At 45.5% G+C, this 15,781-nt stretch overlaps 1 protein-coding gene across 2 annotated transcripts; it reads left to right on the top strand.

The window, feature by feature from the left end:
- Positions 1 to 272: 272 nt before the first annotated feature.
- On the top strand, positions 273 to 11,056 carry DMBX1 (diencephalon/mesencephalon homeobox 1). 2 transcript variants are annotated; one of them, XM_019531651.1, is made up of 4 exons: positions 273 to 424; positions 5,807 to 6,002; positions 8,307 to 8,661; positions 10,656 to 11,056. In XM_019531651.1, the coding sequence occupies exons 1-4, from the start codon at positions 273 to 275 to the stop codon at positions 11,054 to 11,056; spliced, it is 1,104 nt and encodes a 367-aa protein (XP_019387196.1). The 2 variants fall into 2 exon arrangements, with proteins under 2 accessions (XP_019387196.1, XP_019387197.1); XM_019531652.1 differs by having other exon boundaries at positions 273 to 426; positions 5,824 to 6,002.
- Positions 11,057 to 15,781: the final 4,725 nt, after the last annotated feature.

Here is a 15,781-nt window from a genome sequence, read left to right as displayed (position 1 = left end):
TTAGCAACATTATCTTGCCTCTCGTTCTTATGATAGTTTCTCCACCCTGACTTCACAGGCAGTATACGTCCGTCTCAACGTAACGCCTTCTGCCGGAGCTTTTCTAGGAACACAGATGCAGGGCAATGTCCCAGCACCCACCTGAGACGGGTAGCATTTATGCTGTGGGGCGAATGCAATGCTCCCCAGCTCTCATCCGTCGGCAGGCAGTTGAGATGAATGCATTTCTAACGGGGTCTTTTCTGCTTGGGGCTTTCCAGGTTGATGTCGCCATGCAGCACTATGGAGTGAATGGGTACTCTCTTCACGCCATGAATTCTCTGAGTGCCATGTACAACCTCCACCAGCAGGCAGCACAGCAAGCCCAGCATGCCCCCGACTACAGACCCTCGGTGCACGCCCTCACCTTGGCAGAGAGACTGGCTGGTAAGAACAACTTATGGATCTTGCCCTTAACGCCGGGCATGGCACGCGCTCACGCCCGTTGCGCTCTTCGCCTGTGCAGCACCTCAGACCTGTCTGAACGGGGCAGAGCAGCTGCCCTGTGTCTGCAGGACAACCCCATCTGAATCAGAGAGATTGGGGGTAGGACCTTCTCTCCTGGGCAAAGAGCTACTGCAATCCCAAGGGCAAAATAACTCACCCCAGTGGAAACACAAGGCACAACTCCTACTTAAGTTCATCAAACAGGACTTAAGTGGGTCTTGAGCCATCAATCAGACTTCTTCTCCTACTACCCACCGGGTACTTTATCCATTCAGGTGTCAGACAGGTGCATGGTCAAGCTCTTCCCGTCAGGTTTTCTGCCATGATCTTTAAAAAGCACTGTGTTGTTCTGGTTAAAAGTTTGCCTTTTTTCCATCAACAGAAGCATAAAATACGTCTAAAAATATTTAAGAAATACCCAATTTATAAGCAGTCAACCCATTCTTCAGGACCCTGGCAGTCTTGAGTACTGTACTGGCAGCATTTTTGTGTGTGTAATAAAAATTCCAACTGCTTTGCAGTTTTTAATATTTTTAGTGCATTTAACTCTCCTGTCCTCCCCTGTTTTTTTCTAATTCTCCCTCGGGATTTTTTGTAAAAGTAAGAGCACTTCAAGGTCTTTATCTGTTGTTCCTGACATATTCAGGGGAAAAGCTGGGTTTTTCCTCCTAAAATTAAATCTGAAAATGTGGCGTCAGATTTCTGTGCAATGTCAACTGATGATCAGAACGACATAGCAGCAACTCTGCTATCATTCGTGCAGGGCTCTTGTCCTGGCTGGAGAGTCTCCTGTTCTCAGTAATGCAGATTTATTCACGATGCCTCTTCTAAACATCTCCCATTTCTTGTCCCATCAAATGCGCCATCTCCCCAAAACACTCAGCTTCCCTGGGAACTTATGTTGACCTCAGCTCAGCTAATCCCTCCTGAACATCCGGTACCAGAGGGTAGGAGGCCACATTTTCATGGCTTTGTAAATCACTTTGTTCATTTAAAATGCTGCAGAAAGACATAATTATGACAGCTGAGGAGCAGCAGTGTTAGTGATTAATCTGGCAAGGTGATGTCCAGAGGCATAATCTGACTTTAGTAGGCATTGCAGAGACACCATGAGTTCTTGGGAGCAGAAATATTTTGTACAGCTCCGAGCACAATGAAAGCCCTGACTTGCTTGAGGTCAGTGGGTCTCAACCTTTTTGGACTTGAGGCATCTCTAGCTAGACTCAAGCCCTGCCTCGGAAAATGCCAGCTTTTAGTTTTCACTCCTTTTTTTGTGACTATGGAAAAATAATGGAGCAATGTTTCTGTTGCGGAGAGCTCAGAAAGACCACAGCTGGGCAAACTGGATTCCTATTTGAAATCTCTGGGTTTTGTCTTGCAAACCATGTGTGCACACCTATCTGCGCTCACATTGCGAGGTGCCCCACAACACCCTTGAAAGGGTCACAAGGCACCCCAGGGTGCTACAGCATCCTGGTTGAGAATCACTGCACTAGAAGCTGCTGTGATGTGAAAGGCTAACAGCCATAGCAATGGTGTGATGCAGCTGTAGGGAAGGGGATGAGGTCAGGGGTCTGGGTGGCGAGATATCCCGCTGGAGGGCATGAAATGGTGTTGAGAAGAAAAGGAAGAGGAGTCCAAGTAGGCAGCGATAAGCAACATGCAGGGGACGGATTAAACCAGGGTTGGATGAACAGCAAGAGCTTCACAGAAGCACCCAAACACATTGGACAAGCTGAGAGACGGGATGCTTTGGACAGCCTGAGGGAGCTGGGCTGATTTAGTGTGGAGAAGAGAAGACCGAGGGGGGTTGAAGAGCAGCCTTCAGCTCCCTGCAGGGGGGTGCAAAGAGGATGAAGCTGGGCTCTTATCACTGGGGGCAGATGACAGGACAAGGAGCAATGGGCTCAAGCTGCAGCAAGGGAAGTTGAGGTTGGGTATTAGGAAAAACTCTCTCATGAGGAGGGTAGTAAAGCACTGGAACAGGTGACCCAGAGAGGTGGGGGAGTCTCCATCCTTGGAGGTTTGAAGACCCAGGTAGACAAAACCCTGGCTGGGATGATGGAGTTGGGGCTGGTCCTGCTTGGAGCAGGGGGTTGGACTGGATGTGACATCCCCAGTATCCTTCACACCCTCATCTGCTATGATTCAGCAATTCTCTGGTGCTCAAGAGGGTCTAATTGGGACTGGCTGCTTACAAAGACATGGAGGCCATCAAGGAAGCGGGGGGTCAGGAGGTCCAGACCACGGGCAGGTTACTTTCCCTCCTCTGTGCCTCTGCGTGCATTTAGCAAATAAAGCTTTTGGAAACAGGCACTCTCACTTGTGTCAACCCTTGCACGCCAGGAGAATATTTCACCATTGGCTGCTACTGCTGTATACAAATGAATCAGCTTTCTTGGAAAGCTTCCCAAGAAAACAGCAGTTCTCGCATGCCACAAGGCAGCGACTCTTGAGCGGGGTGCCACGAGATCCTGTTAAGGGCACCACTCAGTATCAGCACTGTTGAGCGTGCAAACACGTGCCTGTGATTCACAAGATAAACCCAGAGGTTCAAATGGGAATCCGCAGTATCACAAATATACCGCCCTGCTGCGATCTTTCCGGCTTCTTGGCAACAGAAGAATTGCTCTGATGCTTTGTCCTCAAAAACAAAATGAGTAAAAGCTAAGAGCTGGTGTTTTCAAAGGCGGTCTGAAGTCTAACGATGGGGGGAAGCTAGACTCATGGCTATGGGGGATACATGGGTTTATATTTTTAGCCCTAGCCGTAAGCAAACAAGGAAATGCAAAGAGAGTTGAAAACAGGAAACCAAAAATGCCATTTGCATATTCTGAACGGCCAAGATTCAGTTCATTTCCTGGCATCTTCCCCCTGCCTAACTTCAGCCAATTCATTGAACTGGCCTCTCGTGAGCCAAACATGCCTTCCCCCATCCCAGCCGGGAGGGATCAGCATACCTGCAACTTGCACTGAAAGCGAGCCAGCTTTTACGCGGTTACTTGGTTCACATTTTGTTACCTCTGAATATCTTTCAGCGCAGAGTCATAGATCACATCTGCCTCCCAGGGACAGTTGGAATAAACCGGCGCAACCGCAAAACGACCTTAAGTCAGAAAACAGAGGTTGCAGATTGTAACGGCAAAGCCTCACCTGCAATTTATATTCTCCTCCTTGCGCTGAGCCTGGAAACATAGTTAAAGCATTAAAATAATGGCAGCCCAGATCCTTGTTAACAGTCCGTTCCTCTGGGGAGCTGGCGGGTTTAACTATAAAATGTGCGAAAGGTTCCTGCCTGCAGATAAGATATTAAATCAAGGTCTTTTCTCCCTCTTTCTGGAGCTACAGCAATACGCCACGGGACTTTGAAAACCACTTAGGGATACACCTTGTTTCTTGCCCGTAGACTTTACTTTCCTTCAAGCAGTGTCGAGAGCTATTTCTGAATGCATGAAGGAGGCTGCCTTTGCCCTACACAAAGGGCCTGCATTACGGATATCTAATTGCTCAAAGCACTTTGATTCCTTGAATACAAAAGTCCCTTATGCAGAACCAAACTGTTTTGTATTCCACTAACGACCTTTTAGCCTGCACAAACCTTTCCCCGGTCGCCAAAACCAGACCGCTCCGGCGAGAGTCTGGAAAGGCACCGAAAAATCGGACCTGGGCTAAAACAGCTGGAAGTTTGGGACAGGAATAGTCAAAAGGCACGAGGCTGATTTGCTACGCTTGTTAGCAAAGATATTTGGATCCAAAGCTATGTGGTTCTCCAACCGGCGTGACAGCAGTGGGGGTTCACATTCGTGCCATGGGACTTAGGGCCAAAGCTCTGATAAAGAGCAACCATTGCAAAGAACAACCTTAATCTGCCTGTGTCAAATCTGAAGCTGCAGCGTTTGTCCCTGTTCGGGTTATTTCCCTTGGTGTGATCGTCTCTGCTCCTGTTTGAAATCAGGTTCCAAATTACAGTTCGAGAAGTCTAAGAGAGACTAGTGAAGTCAGAATAGTTTTATTTAATCTAATTTCCTATCGATTTCCACTTGTTATTCTCATTTCTCTTCGTGAATGTGTCTGCCGCAGCTTTCTCCCTGCTATGCATGAGCTCAGTGAGCTTGGGTTCATAATATTTCAAGGTTTAAAATATAAAGAATAATCTGTTTTCACTGATTTCACCACTCCCCGTAACATAATGAAAATACAGTTCTAGTAAAACCCTTTTATATTGTATTGGGGCTGTACACTATTGGACTTCAACCCAAAGTTGTTGTTCTTTTTCACATCTCCAAGAGCCAAAGGAGCAATTTGTATTCCTAGAGACCTTGAATTAGCTCATCTACCTGGAAGGACAGGCTAGTGCTGGAGCATATAGCATGGGACTTGAATTTGGGTGATTTGGATACTATTCCTAATTGGGTCATTTACTGAGATTCAACGAAGAATTTAACCATCTGATTTGAAATGAATGGGGCTCAAGCATACAAGTTACATGCTCTGATTTGGAGACTTGTATTCTGTAATAAGCCACATACAAGAGGCCAAACGAGGGAAAATGGCCCGATGTCTTGGCAGCCGCACGCCTTACCAGGGAAGGTAGAAAACACAGACCATAGGCAGCTATGTCGGAGTTCATGCCCTGTTCCCACTAATCACCAGGGATCCTCATTTTACTCTGATTTTAAAAAAATCCCTAATTTTCGGTTAAAAAAAAAGTAACCCCAAATCCACATTTTTCCATGATTTAAATGAAACACCACTAATTACACAGACACACACAGACACATATGTGGCTTCTTCTCTGTTTACAATGCTGGAATCCATAGCGGATCCATATATGTATGTGCATGTGTTTGTATATGTATGTGCGTGCGTGCGTGTGTGTGTGTGTGTGTGTGTGTGTGTGTGTGTGTATATATATATATATATATATATATGTGTGTGTGTGTGTGTGTGTGTGTGTGTGTATATATATATATATATATATATAGTGATGTTTCATTTTGATCATGGAAAAATGTAGATTTGGGGTTACTTTTTTACCTGAAAATTGAGGATTTTTTAAAATCAGAGGATCTCTGCTAATTACCCTCATGCTGGATTCTCTGCCTGAAGTCAATATACATGTTGCCATTGACTTCAACAAGCACAAGACTGGCCCCACCATGAGTTTCCCAGCCCCTATGCTTCCACACACACTTCCCTGGGTTTTTTCTTTTTTCTTCCATTTTTTTTCTGGGTCCTGATGCCAAAAAAATGTATTTCACATGTGGGCCTTAACACGCAAATTCCAATAATTAAATTGGCCACTTTTCTTGTCTTCCAACGGCTGTACATTTCAAGACATCATTTTGGAGGCCCGCTATGGATCCCAGCATCGTAAACAGAGAAGAAGCCGCACTGCCTTCACTGCCCAGCAGCTGGAAGCCCTGGAGAAGACTTTCCAGAAGACTCACTATCCAGATGTGGTGATGCGGGAGCGACTGGCCATGTGTACTAACCTCCCAGAAGCCAGAGTTCAGGTGCCAAACTTCTGCCTTGTTTGTACTAATGGTAATTTTTTAAAGAGGGATGCAGAGAGATGGCTTGGCTTGGTCTATAACTTCTTCAAGATTCCTCTCATGTGACCAGAGGGGTGGGAAAATGAGGGTAGGAATACACCGTATGGGCTAACTTAATCAGAGATTCATAAGTTTTCATGATTAAGGAAGCATCTTTTGCAGCAAAAGCTGGCAAGGAAGATGTCAACATCCACAAAAATCTCCGTATTTATTTTCTTCCAAGGCCATTTCTCTGGCATTGTCAGAGGAACAGGAATCCAAGCCATTCCAGCTGTTCCCTTCCAACAATATCAGTGGTTATTTCAGACCACATATTCAGTCTTCCTCTGGGAAAACACACAGCGTGATGTGCCATGGCTTCAATGGTGGCATTGGTTTTCTCATAAAATAACTCTGAGCAGGTGAACTTCAGTTGTATCAAATGGACCATGTTGTTGGGAGAACAATCATGACCATATTGTACCCTTTGGGGGCAATTCATTCCAAATTTTGGGTAGAATGGGGCAGGGTGTTGAAAAACGTCTTGGCCCCTAGCAAGCTGGTACTTTGAACAAAGGATACTTTGCTATTGGAAATTTCCCTATAGCGTTACAGTAAGAATTTCTAAATTTGGTTCAGTTCCCACCAGTGATAATGGCTTTGCTACCACAGTACCCAAATCCAAAGCCCCCCTAAAAATATATAGCTTTATACATACATTCTTCTTTGAACGATCTAGCCACCAGCTACCACATATATAGACACAGCTCATTTTTAGCTAGTTGTAGCTAGTTACTGTTAACGTTTTCATCTATTCTCCATGTTCCTGGACTATCTTGACAAATTCAGAGCCCCATGGGTGACTGGTGCCACCTTAGTCGGGGGGCGGGAGCTTGTGCCCCCCCACAACGTCCAGTCAGCAATCGGGGGGGAGGTCCCCCTGCAGCCGATTGCACTGACTGGTGCTCCTGTCTGCCCCCCCCCAATGCCCACCCATTGCCTAAGTGGGGAATGCAGCCTGACAGAAGGTGCACCAGCACTCTCAGGGGTGCACATGCACCCCCGTGCACCCCCTATGTGTCACCACTGGTTGGCCCACACAAGACTTAGCTTATCACGGCCTGCACCTCACAGGAACTGCAAGAGGCACAAAGCACTTGAGACCTGGTTTTGTCTGCCATGAGATCCTCCCATTATCACAACCCAGAGGTGCCATCAAAGCAGATGAGGTGAGGGGAATCTCATGCACCAATCTGGGATGTGAACAATGACAATCAGTTAAAATGCAGAGTGCATTGGTCTTGTACTATAGTAGGAACTTGGGACCTTGGGCCTTGATTATGGACTTACTTAGTGTTAGGTGCTGTCTACAGCCACACACACACAGACCCAGACACAGACATGGGCAAACCGGGTGGCCACCCAGGGCCTGGCGAGAAAGGGGGCCTGAAAATGAAAAAAAAATATTATAATTGCAAAAAAAGTTTTAATATTGCTTATAGATAGGACTGGCAACATTATCAATTGAGAACAAACTATTTAAGGACATTGATACCACAGATGTGATAAAGACTTTTGCAACAAAAAAATTATTATCTGTGGTGAAGGGGGACCCAAAACTAAAAGTTCATCTGGGGTTGCCAGGAGTCTAGGTACATCACTGCATACACACATGCTAGCTTAGCCTTGAACAACCTAGGATCTGGGGCATCATAGTAGACACTGGAAACTGGATTAGGACTTGAGAGATCTGGTTTCTTTTCTTAGCTCTGCTCCCAACATGTTGGGTGACCACAGTCCAGTCACTTAACCTCTCTGCACATCATATTCCCCTTCTTTAAAAATGGGAATAATAAGGGTGATCTCTTTTGTCATACGTGAAGAGGTATCTGTCCTTTATGAGACTTTGTCCCTATGTAGTTTATTGTAGTTTAGGTACAAATGAATGATATAGACTGTTTTGGGGTGACTAGTACAATAACAGCCCCTTGGCCTATCTGATGCCTGCGATCTGTAGCTGTCAGACATCAGGATTTAATAGAGATGCCTGTAAACACTTAAAATTAAAAGGTGTCTTTCAGGAAGCAGAAACACAGCTGGGGTTTTTAGAAGCATCTGAGGGGATGAGGTGCCCAACTTGTACTGGAATGCAGTAGGATTTGGGTCCAGAGGATTTCAAATGTCTCATTCCCCTTGGTTTCCTTACAACTCCCAGCCTAAGTGAGTGTTGATTTGGCCTTGACTGAGTTTCTCACCTGACCCCCTGGTTTTATCTGTGGGTCGCAGGTTTGGTTTAAAAACAGAAGAGCCAAATTCCGGAAGAAGCAGCGCAGCCTGCAAAAGGAGCAGCTGCAGAAGCAGAAGGACTCTGAAGGGAGCCACAGCGAGGGGAAGATGGAAGCCCCCGTGCTGGAAACACAGGCCCCCACCCCAGATGTGGAGAAAGCCCAGAGCCTGCCAAGCGAGGTAAGCACGGAGCTCAACCTGACACTGTCGGAGCAGTCTGCCAGCGAGTCAGCCACTGAGGACCAGACAGACCGTGAGGAGGAGTTTAAGAACCCCCTGGAAGAGGCCAAAGCAGACAAGAGCCCTAGCGTGGACAGCAAGGCATTGAACTGCAAGCGAGCAAGTCCTAAAGCAGGTGAGGGGCAGCGGCACCACATGGTCTCGGGTGAGGCGGTTGGGAGCCAGGCATTCGCTATCCCAGGCATACCAATTAGGGCTGATTAGCTATTGGGAATGACCAATTCCCAGCTCTCATAAGGGTGGGGGTGGGGGGCAGTCTGGTTCAAATCATGAACAGGAATCCTGATTTTCTCTGATTAAAAAACAAAATCCCCAATTTTTGGTTAAAAAAGTAACCCCAAATCCACATTTCCCCATGGTTAAAATGAAACATCACTAGATAGATAGATAGATAGATCGATTTGGAAGGCCCTGAATGCTACTATAACATGTGGTCTCACTACAGGAAATGCTTGGCACTGTTTTTGATGCAGGATATATGTCAATAGGGGAAAACCAGTGGTCATTGGAAATCCATGCATGGGCTCATGAAAGGACAATTTTAGAGCCCACCTTTTCCCTCCTTGAGACTCCCTAATCACTTCAATGGGGCATGTATTGGTTGTACAATTGTAGAACCATAGGTGTGGAAGGGACTTGGAGGTTCTTCTAAGTCCAACCCCAGAGCAGATGACAGAAACTGCCATTTCTAACAGTCCCAGAGCATGTGGCGTTTATTAGACATCCCAATGAGCAAGCAGGGCAAACGTGGCAGCTATACCTATGGCCAACATCTTATAGTGAAAGGCCTACAATCATACCTGGGTGCTGCATTTTAGCCACTTCTCTCTAGAATCTCTGGCCTGCCTAGTTGGTCTTGTACCCAGACAAGTCCTCTTCACAGGAGAGTTTTTCTAAGAAAGAACTGAGCAGAAGATCCCAAATCAGCCCTACTTAGCACTCCGTTCACAGAAATAGTTCATGGACAGGCACCAGCATCTCCTCTCTTATTGGATTGCCTAACACACTTGCAAAACACTCTCAGCTGAACATTACATACTTCTGTATATAATAATGCCCATTGCATCGATCTTGCCATCATTCTGGGAACATCCAACGCGACAGAAAAGCAGGCATGATCTCAAATGCCATTTTAACCTGAATGAACAAGACAAAGCACCTGGGGCTGTCATTCATGGTAGCAGCTAATATCAAAACCCATAAGAGAATCAGGGCTATGCCCTGAACTCCTCACCAGAATTAAAACCAAGCTCTATCTCCTCAGTGGGTGGGTCTACGTGTTCAATTAATGTGCTTTAGGTAAAGTGCATTAAATCTAGTATCTTTAAATCTAGTACCTCCATTGTGAGGTACTAGAAAAATGCACATTAACCTATACCAGTGCTAAAGACCATGTTTTTTTGGTGACACTTTAATGCACATTAAAATAAGCTAATATGCATTCAAGTGCACATATAGATGCATCCAGTGATACCATATTTCCTTGCATACTACTGCTTCTCTCCCCATTGGCAGTGCGGAGGGAGGGGCAGAGTGCCATGCCTTGAGCATGGCAGCTACATATTTAACCCTTTCATAGCTGCTGCCAATTCAGCAGTGGCTGGGATGGGGTTAAAGCTTGAGCCACTGGCATTTGTGATGACTGAGTAATATGTTGCTGAAGAGCAGACTCTCCCCCTGCTTTGCACAACAAGACACATGTCTTTTGTAGGTGTACGGTATGCGAGATAACATGGTATATTAAAACCCAGGTTTGCCAATACCCTTTTTGGCAATGTAGACATCACAAAGGCATCAGCATCCCTGGACCAAAGGAATCAGGACTCGCGGTAGAGGTGATATTTTTTATTAGACCAACCAGATATTTGCAAAAAAAGTTCTTTAAATAATTGAAATTCTTTAAAGAATTTTTTTTTTTGCAAAAATCTAGTTGGCCTAATAAAAGATATCACCTCTACCACGAGCCCTGATTCCTTTTGCCTCTAGACCACTATGACTACAACTGGGATACCTGATCCCTGGGCCAAAGGCTTTTGTGTCTGTGCCACCCCCACTGCTGGCTAGAGGCACTGTTTACAAAGGAATGACCGCCCCCCCTTTCTCTTGCAGACTCTCCCATCAGTGCCACGGTGACCCCCTCCTCCAGCAGTGCCATGGCGCAGACCCACTCGTACTCCTCCTCGCCCCTGAGTCTCTTCCGCCTGCAGGAGCAGTTCCGCCAGCACATGGCAGCCACCAACAACTTGGTCCATTACTCCTCCTTCGAGATGGGCACCCCGTCGGCCATGCCCTACCTGGGCATGAACGTCAACATGGCGCCTCTCAGCTCCCTGCATTGTCAGTCCTACTACCAGTCGCTCTCCCACGCCCAGCAGGTCTGGTCTTCGCCCATCCTGCAGGCTTCCAGCTCTCTCCCGAGCCTGAACAGTAAAACGACAAGTATCGAGAATCTGCGGCTCAGAGCCAAGCAACATGCTGCCTCCCTGGGACTCGACACCTTACCAAACTGACCCCGAACGGGGTGGGGAGGTGCACCGTCAGCCCCAAGAAGCAGGCACCGTGCCCCGTTAGTACTGAATGTGTTGCTCTTCTCACAAAACATGCAGCTTCCCATCTCCGTCTGGATCCAGGTGCTCTCGTGCTGGGCCGGGGGGAGTGGGGCAGGGGGCGTGGGGGAGGGATTTTAGACGAGTTTCTTTGGTAGCACCGTTATGGCATCGGGCATTGCTACTCCTGGCTTTCACTCACAGCTTACTAAGGGAGGGAAAGAGGGCAGGCATCCTGCAGGAAAGATGAAACTGTCCTCGGGACACTAAGGAGGAATCGTGCCCAGAAAGGTCCTTCTTTTTCTTGATACTGTGATAACATGCTGACTGTGATATATATATATATTTTTTTTTGCTTTGGTTTGAGCTGTTCTTTGGGAAAACCTAGCCCTGCTTCAGACTGTATATAGTTTATAATGTTGAGGGGGGCTGGAAAACAAGTCCTTCACTTGTGTGTTACTGTCAGTGTTGCAGAATTGTGAAGTCCTTTGTTTTTACCCCTGTTTCTTTCAGATTTCTAGTTGTGAGTAGCTAGACTTGAAATCACAATCCAAAAAGTGGGGGGGACCCCTAAGCTCTGAGCTGGCTGCTCCCGTTGGGTCAAACTTCTACGTGATGCTAGCAAAAAAAAAACAAAAAACAGAGGACAGATTTTGGACTCCTCAACTTGTCTTTTCCAGTTCTCTGCTAAAAAAAATAAAATGCCAGGAAATGATGTAAAGACCCATTTCCTGTTCAAGCACTTCCTGTGGGGAGGAACCTTTTTTTTTGGTTTGTTTGTTTTAAAGCACTTCTTCAAAGACAGAAAACAAGGGCTCTGCCACAAATACCCTTGGCTCTAGATGGAGCACATGTGGGAGGAGATTTGCAAGACTATTCTTCATTTTTTCGATCCGGATTGTTGCATCTTTGTTCTTGGCTGCTGTGTAAACTCCGCTCTTTATAAACAGCGTTGTTTTGAAAGTGTTTGGCTCTGACTTAGACAACGCAGAGCAAGAAAACGTCCATATGAGCTCCTGCTGCGTTCATACACCATTTGCATTCTGTGGGGGCTTTGACCAAGCAGTGATTAAATCAAGCTGTGCGTAGCAAAATTGTCTCTGTGCCAAATTTTACCCTCCAATGCAAGTGCTGGGGGCTTCCCACTGATCTCTAAAACTGGTTAGCTTAGAGACCAAATGCAATCAATGCAGCTGTGCTGGCAAAGGCCTGACTCAAATGCCTGGTCCGTATACTTCGGAGAAAGCCTGAGCCCACGTTTACTGGCAAATAGTACATTCCCCACAGAAATGCAATGGGGGGATCACCACAACTATCTGCAAATGTGGATTGGATTGGACTTTGCAAATCACTTCAGCCTCAAAACATGCTTGGAAGAGTCAAAACACGTCATTCCAATATTTTTCAAACAAAACATTTTGCGGTTTTCTTTTCTTGCCCCCCAGATGTTTTCATTTCCAAAAGAACTTTTTTTTTATAAAGGGTTAAATAGTCCAGAAACAAAATGTTTCTTTTGTTGTTACCCGATCAAGCCACTTGACTGCAAAAATCCATTATCCTCGCATCTCGGGCCCTCAGTCTGGAGAAGACTGAAATTCAGATCTGCGCTGGCTTTTGCAAGAGATCAAAATCCAAGCTCCAGACCCTTTTTCTGCCACTCGTTGTTGCTTAAAGCGTGTGTCCAAAATGTGGATGGACCAGATTTTCAGTTGATCTGCTCAAGAGAGTTGTATCCACCCATGCCAGCTCAACATCTGGGCCACATGCGATCATACCGTACATGTTGCTTAAATGCGTCTGTATATGGACCAAAGACGTCAGATACGCTACAAAGCCTTTATGGTCTTGGTTTTGCCTTTGCTGCTACACCTGTACCAATGCAATTATACTAGTCCAGCAAGTATGTCCAGAGTTCATCTTCTCTAAATGTGGGGGCAGGGGGGAAGCTACTATTCCTTCTTCTGCGGCAGGAACCTGCTAATGCTTCTGCTAAAGACCGTTGAGAGAGATGAGTGCTCGTTGGGTTTTTTCTGGTTGGCTGGGTTACTTGTAAAGTAATGAGAAGTACCATTTGTCCTCTGTGCGATTTGATGAAACCATATTATCAACGGGAAGAGATCTGGGGAGTTGGGGGCAGTATTTCCGATTTGTCAATTTTTTTGACAAAGCTCTTTTGTAACAGCCCGTGCTGTTGGCAGCAATGGGCAGATGTTGCCTCCAATGGCAGATTTTATTATTCCAGATGGTCTTAAAAGATGTATTTTGACTGGGCTCTTCCAAGGAACTATAAAAGACTGGCGCCACCTTAAACCCTTTTACCCATTATCTTCCATGGGTTCTCTTGAAAATCCCAGTTTCCCTGTCATCGTGTTTTCATACCATGCAGACACCAAATATGAGCTCTAATATTCATTTCCCATACAACTACTTTCTACCTGGTTTATTTTCTCCCTTCTTCCAGCTGTCCATATAAGCAATATATATTGCTATTATAAGCAATAGCTAGGAGCAGAGATGTTTCATTATAGCAGAGCAACTGAAGATCATCTAAAACATCTCCGGCCAAATTCATGACCAGTGCAGAACAAATATGATGAGTTATGTGAGAAGTAAATGAGCAAATACAGAAATCTGGCCTTTGGCTTTTTTTTTTGTACTCCCCCTGATGTTCCTATGGAGTTTGAACTAATATTAGCAGTGTCAGGCAGATAATGTAGGGTTAAACAGAGCTAATAGTGACATGACCTACATGGACATCCCCTTCTGGCATGATACGATTGCAATGGATGATATTTTCTCACAGATTGGGAGGAAAACTCACTCTTGAGGGTAGGGGGGAAAGAAATACAGCAGAGAAGATGACTGCAAGAATCGAATCTAGCTGTGACAGCCCTTCCTTCTGCAAACCCAGGAATTGGAGAGTGGAGAATGAACCTCCTAGACCCCGGCAATAAATTTCCCTCAACCCTTCAGAAGAAGGTGGAAACTTCCTTAAGCTTCTCATCAACGTGTCTCGGAAGGAATTACCTTCAAAGCCTCCGGGCAGCAATTCATTTAACCTGGTGCATGTTAGCAAGAATCGACAGAGCTAAATATCTAGTTCTCTTTAGATCCTGAGCTATCACTGGGATGGCATCAAGGTGTGCCTCCTGGCTGATCTTAACCAGTCTGGTTGCAGTGACCTGGGCAATGAATGAAGGGACCACAGTGGTCAAAGGCAACAGAACAAGTGACTTAAGCTTGTCTTAAATCTTTCTCCTTTTAATTGTAATTACACAAACTCACTGGCAAATTCAGGAGGAGAAAATGTCAAACTTTCATACTGCCTGGGGGGAACCCATTCATATCGCCCCTAATTGCTGATTTTTACTACTGTCCATGTAGCTATAATATGCCACAATTTATCAGAGTGCAGTGAGAACTAAAGCTGAGTGGGAAACGATTTCCCTAGGCTCAGAGTTTTTAATTTCGCCCATCCCAAAGCAAGACAAAATCTTAACCTGAATGCTTCTGGAAACTAATCATCAAAAAACAAACAAGTGTAGGGTCAACTTGAAAATTGAATTCAAAGTTTCAACTTGCTCTTAATTATTTTAGTAATAAAGTTTGAAAACAAAAAGTTTTCTGGAGTTTAAAAAAGAAAAACCAGCTGCAAAAATGTCTCAAGAGGGCATTTAAACTTTTAACCTTTCGACCACATAAATTTGGAGTGTCATCAAAACCAACCCTTGCCCAAAAAAGCATCAACAGTTCCAAACTTTGGGGCAGAACAGTTTTGAATCATCTCGTTCCCAATCAGCTCTAGCAGGAAAGCAAAATATTGGGAGAAGCCAGAAAAGAGATACTGTGTCCACAAACTTTAAAGTCAGATAAATTAAAACTCTATTCCAAATCTTCCCTGACTTGAGTTTGGCAAACCTTGGTGTAATTATTCTCCCTTACGTTAGAGAAAACTAGTTCGAATTTCAAAGTGGAAGTTCCCAACAACAACTTTGGGGAAACATCCCTTCCTCCTTTGTCACATTTTTGAATCATCTATGAAACCTGTCAGAACTCTTCAAAAGTCTTAAAGTGTTCCTAACTTTCCTGTCCTGTCTCACAAGGTTCACGTTGGCCATGATAATTACCAGAACATGCCTATTGCAGCTATTCATCTCACAAAACGTCACCAGGGAAAAGATAATTGCAGCTTTTCAAAAATAGAAGAACGGCTTGGACTAATCCCTACATCATTAGTATTGTTTCATTCCTCTGTGACTGAACGTGGAGAAAGAGGCCGTTTGTCTCGGATTAGGAAACCTTACAGAAACGGGCAAGAGCTTTTTATATGGGAGAAGAACGTTCCTGGAACAAACGCGCGGCGTGGTTGTTGGAGAGACCCCGTTCATTATCCGTGCAGAGAGCCATGCAGCGGCTTCCAACAATTTCCCCAACTCCTATTCGGCATAAGCCACAAAAAGGATGCATGCCTGGGGTGTAGGTCTGCGTGGCTGTGCGGGACTCTTGCTCTGGTAGGTTTGCTCACTCCTTCCACGAACAGCTCCAGAAATGACCCTTTGTAGCCGTCCAATGGAAGATGCAACGCTGTGGGTTGCTGGCTGTCTCCTAAGAGAACACGGCACCTCGAATAATCAGATCCCCAAAAGGCAGAGTAAAAGCACACAGCAAAACGTATTTGGACAGGGCCAG

The sequence above is a fragment of the Crocodylus porosus genome, unplaced genomic scaffold (genome assembly GCF_001723895.1).
Source record: "Crocodylus porosus isolate Cpor-Errol unplaced genomic scaffold, CroPor_comp1, whole genome shotgun sequence".
Lineage (NCBI taxonomy): Eukaryota > Metazoa > Chordata > Crocodylia > Crocodylidae > Crocodylus > Crocodylus porosus.
The sequence above is the reverse complement of the archived record's forward strand: the minus strand, read 5'-3'. Positions and strand labels throughout refer to the sequence as shown.

Excerpts from the sequence above, each read along its gene's own strand:
- DMBX1 (XM_019531651.1), top strand. The coding sequence starts at position 273 with ATGCAGCACTATGGAGTGAATGGGTACTCTCTTCACGCCATGAATTCT. Across the intron at positions 425-5,806 it reads ACCTTGGCAGAGAGACTGGC|CGGCTGTACATTTCAAGACA; the intron begins TGGTAAGAACAA and ends CTTGTCTTCCAA. Across the intron at positions 6,003-8,306 it reads TCCCAGAAGCCAGAGTTCAG|GTTTGGTTTAAAAACAGAAG; the intron begins GTGCCAAACTTC and ends TGTGGGTCGCAG.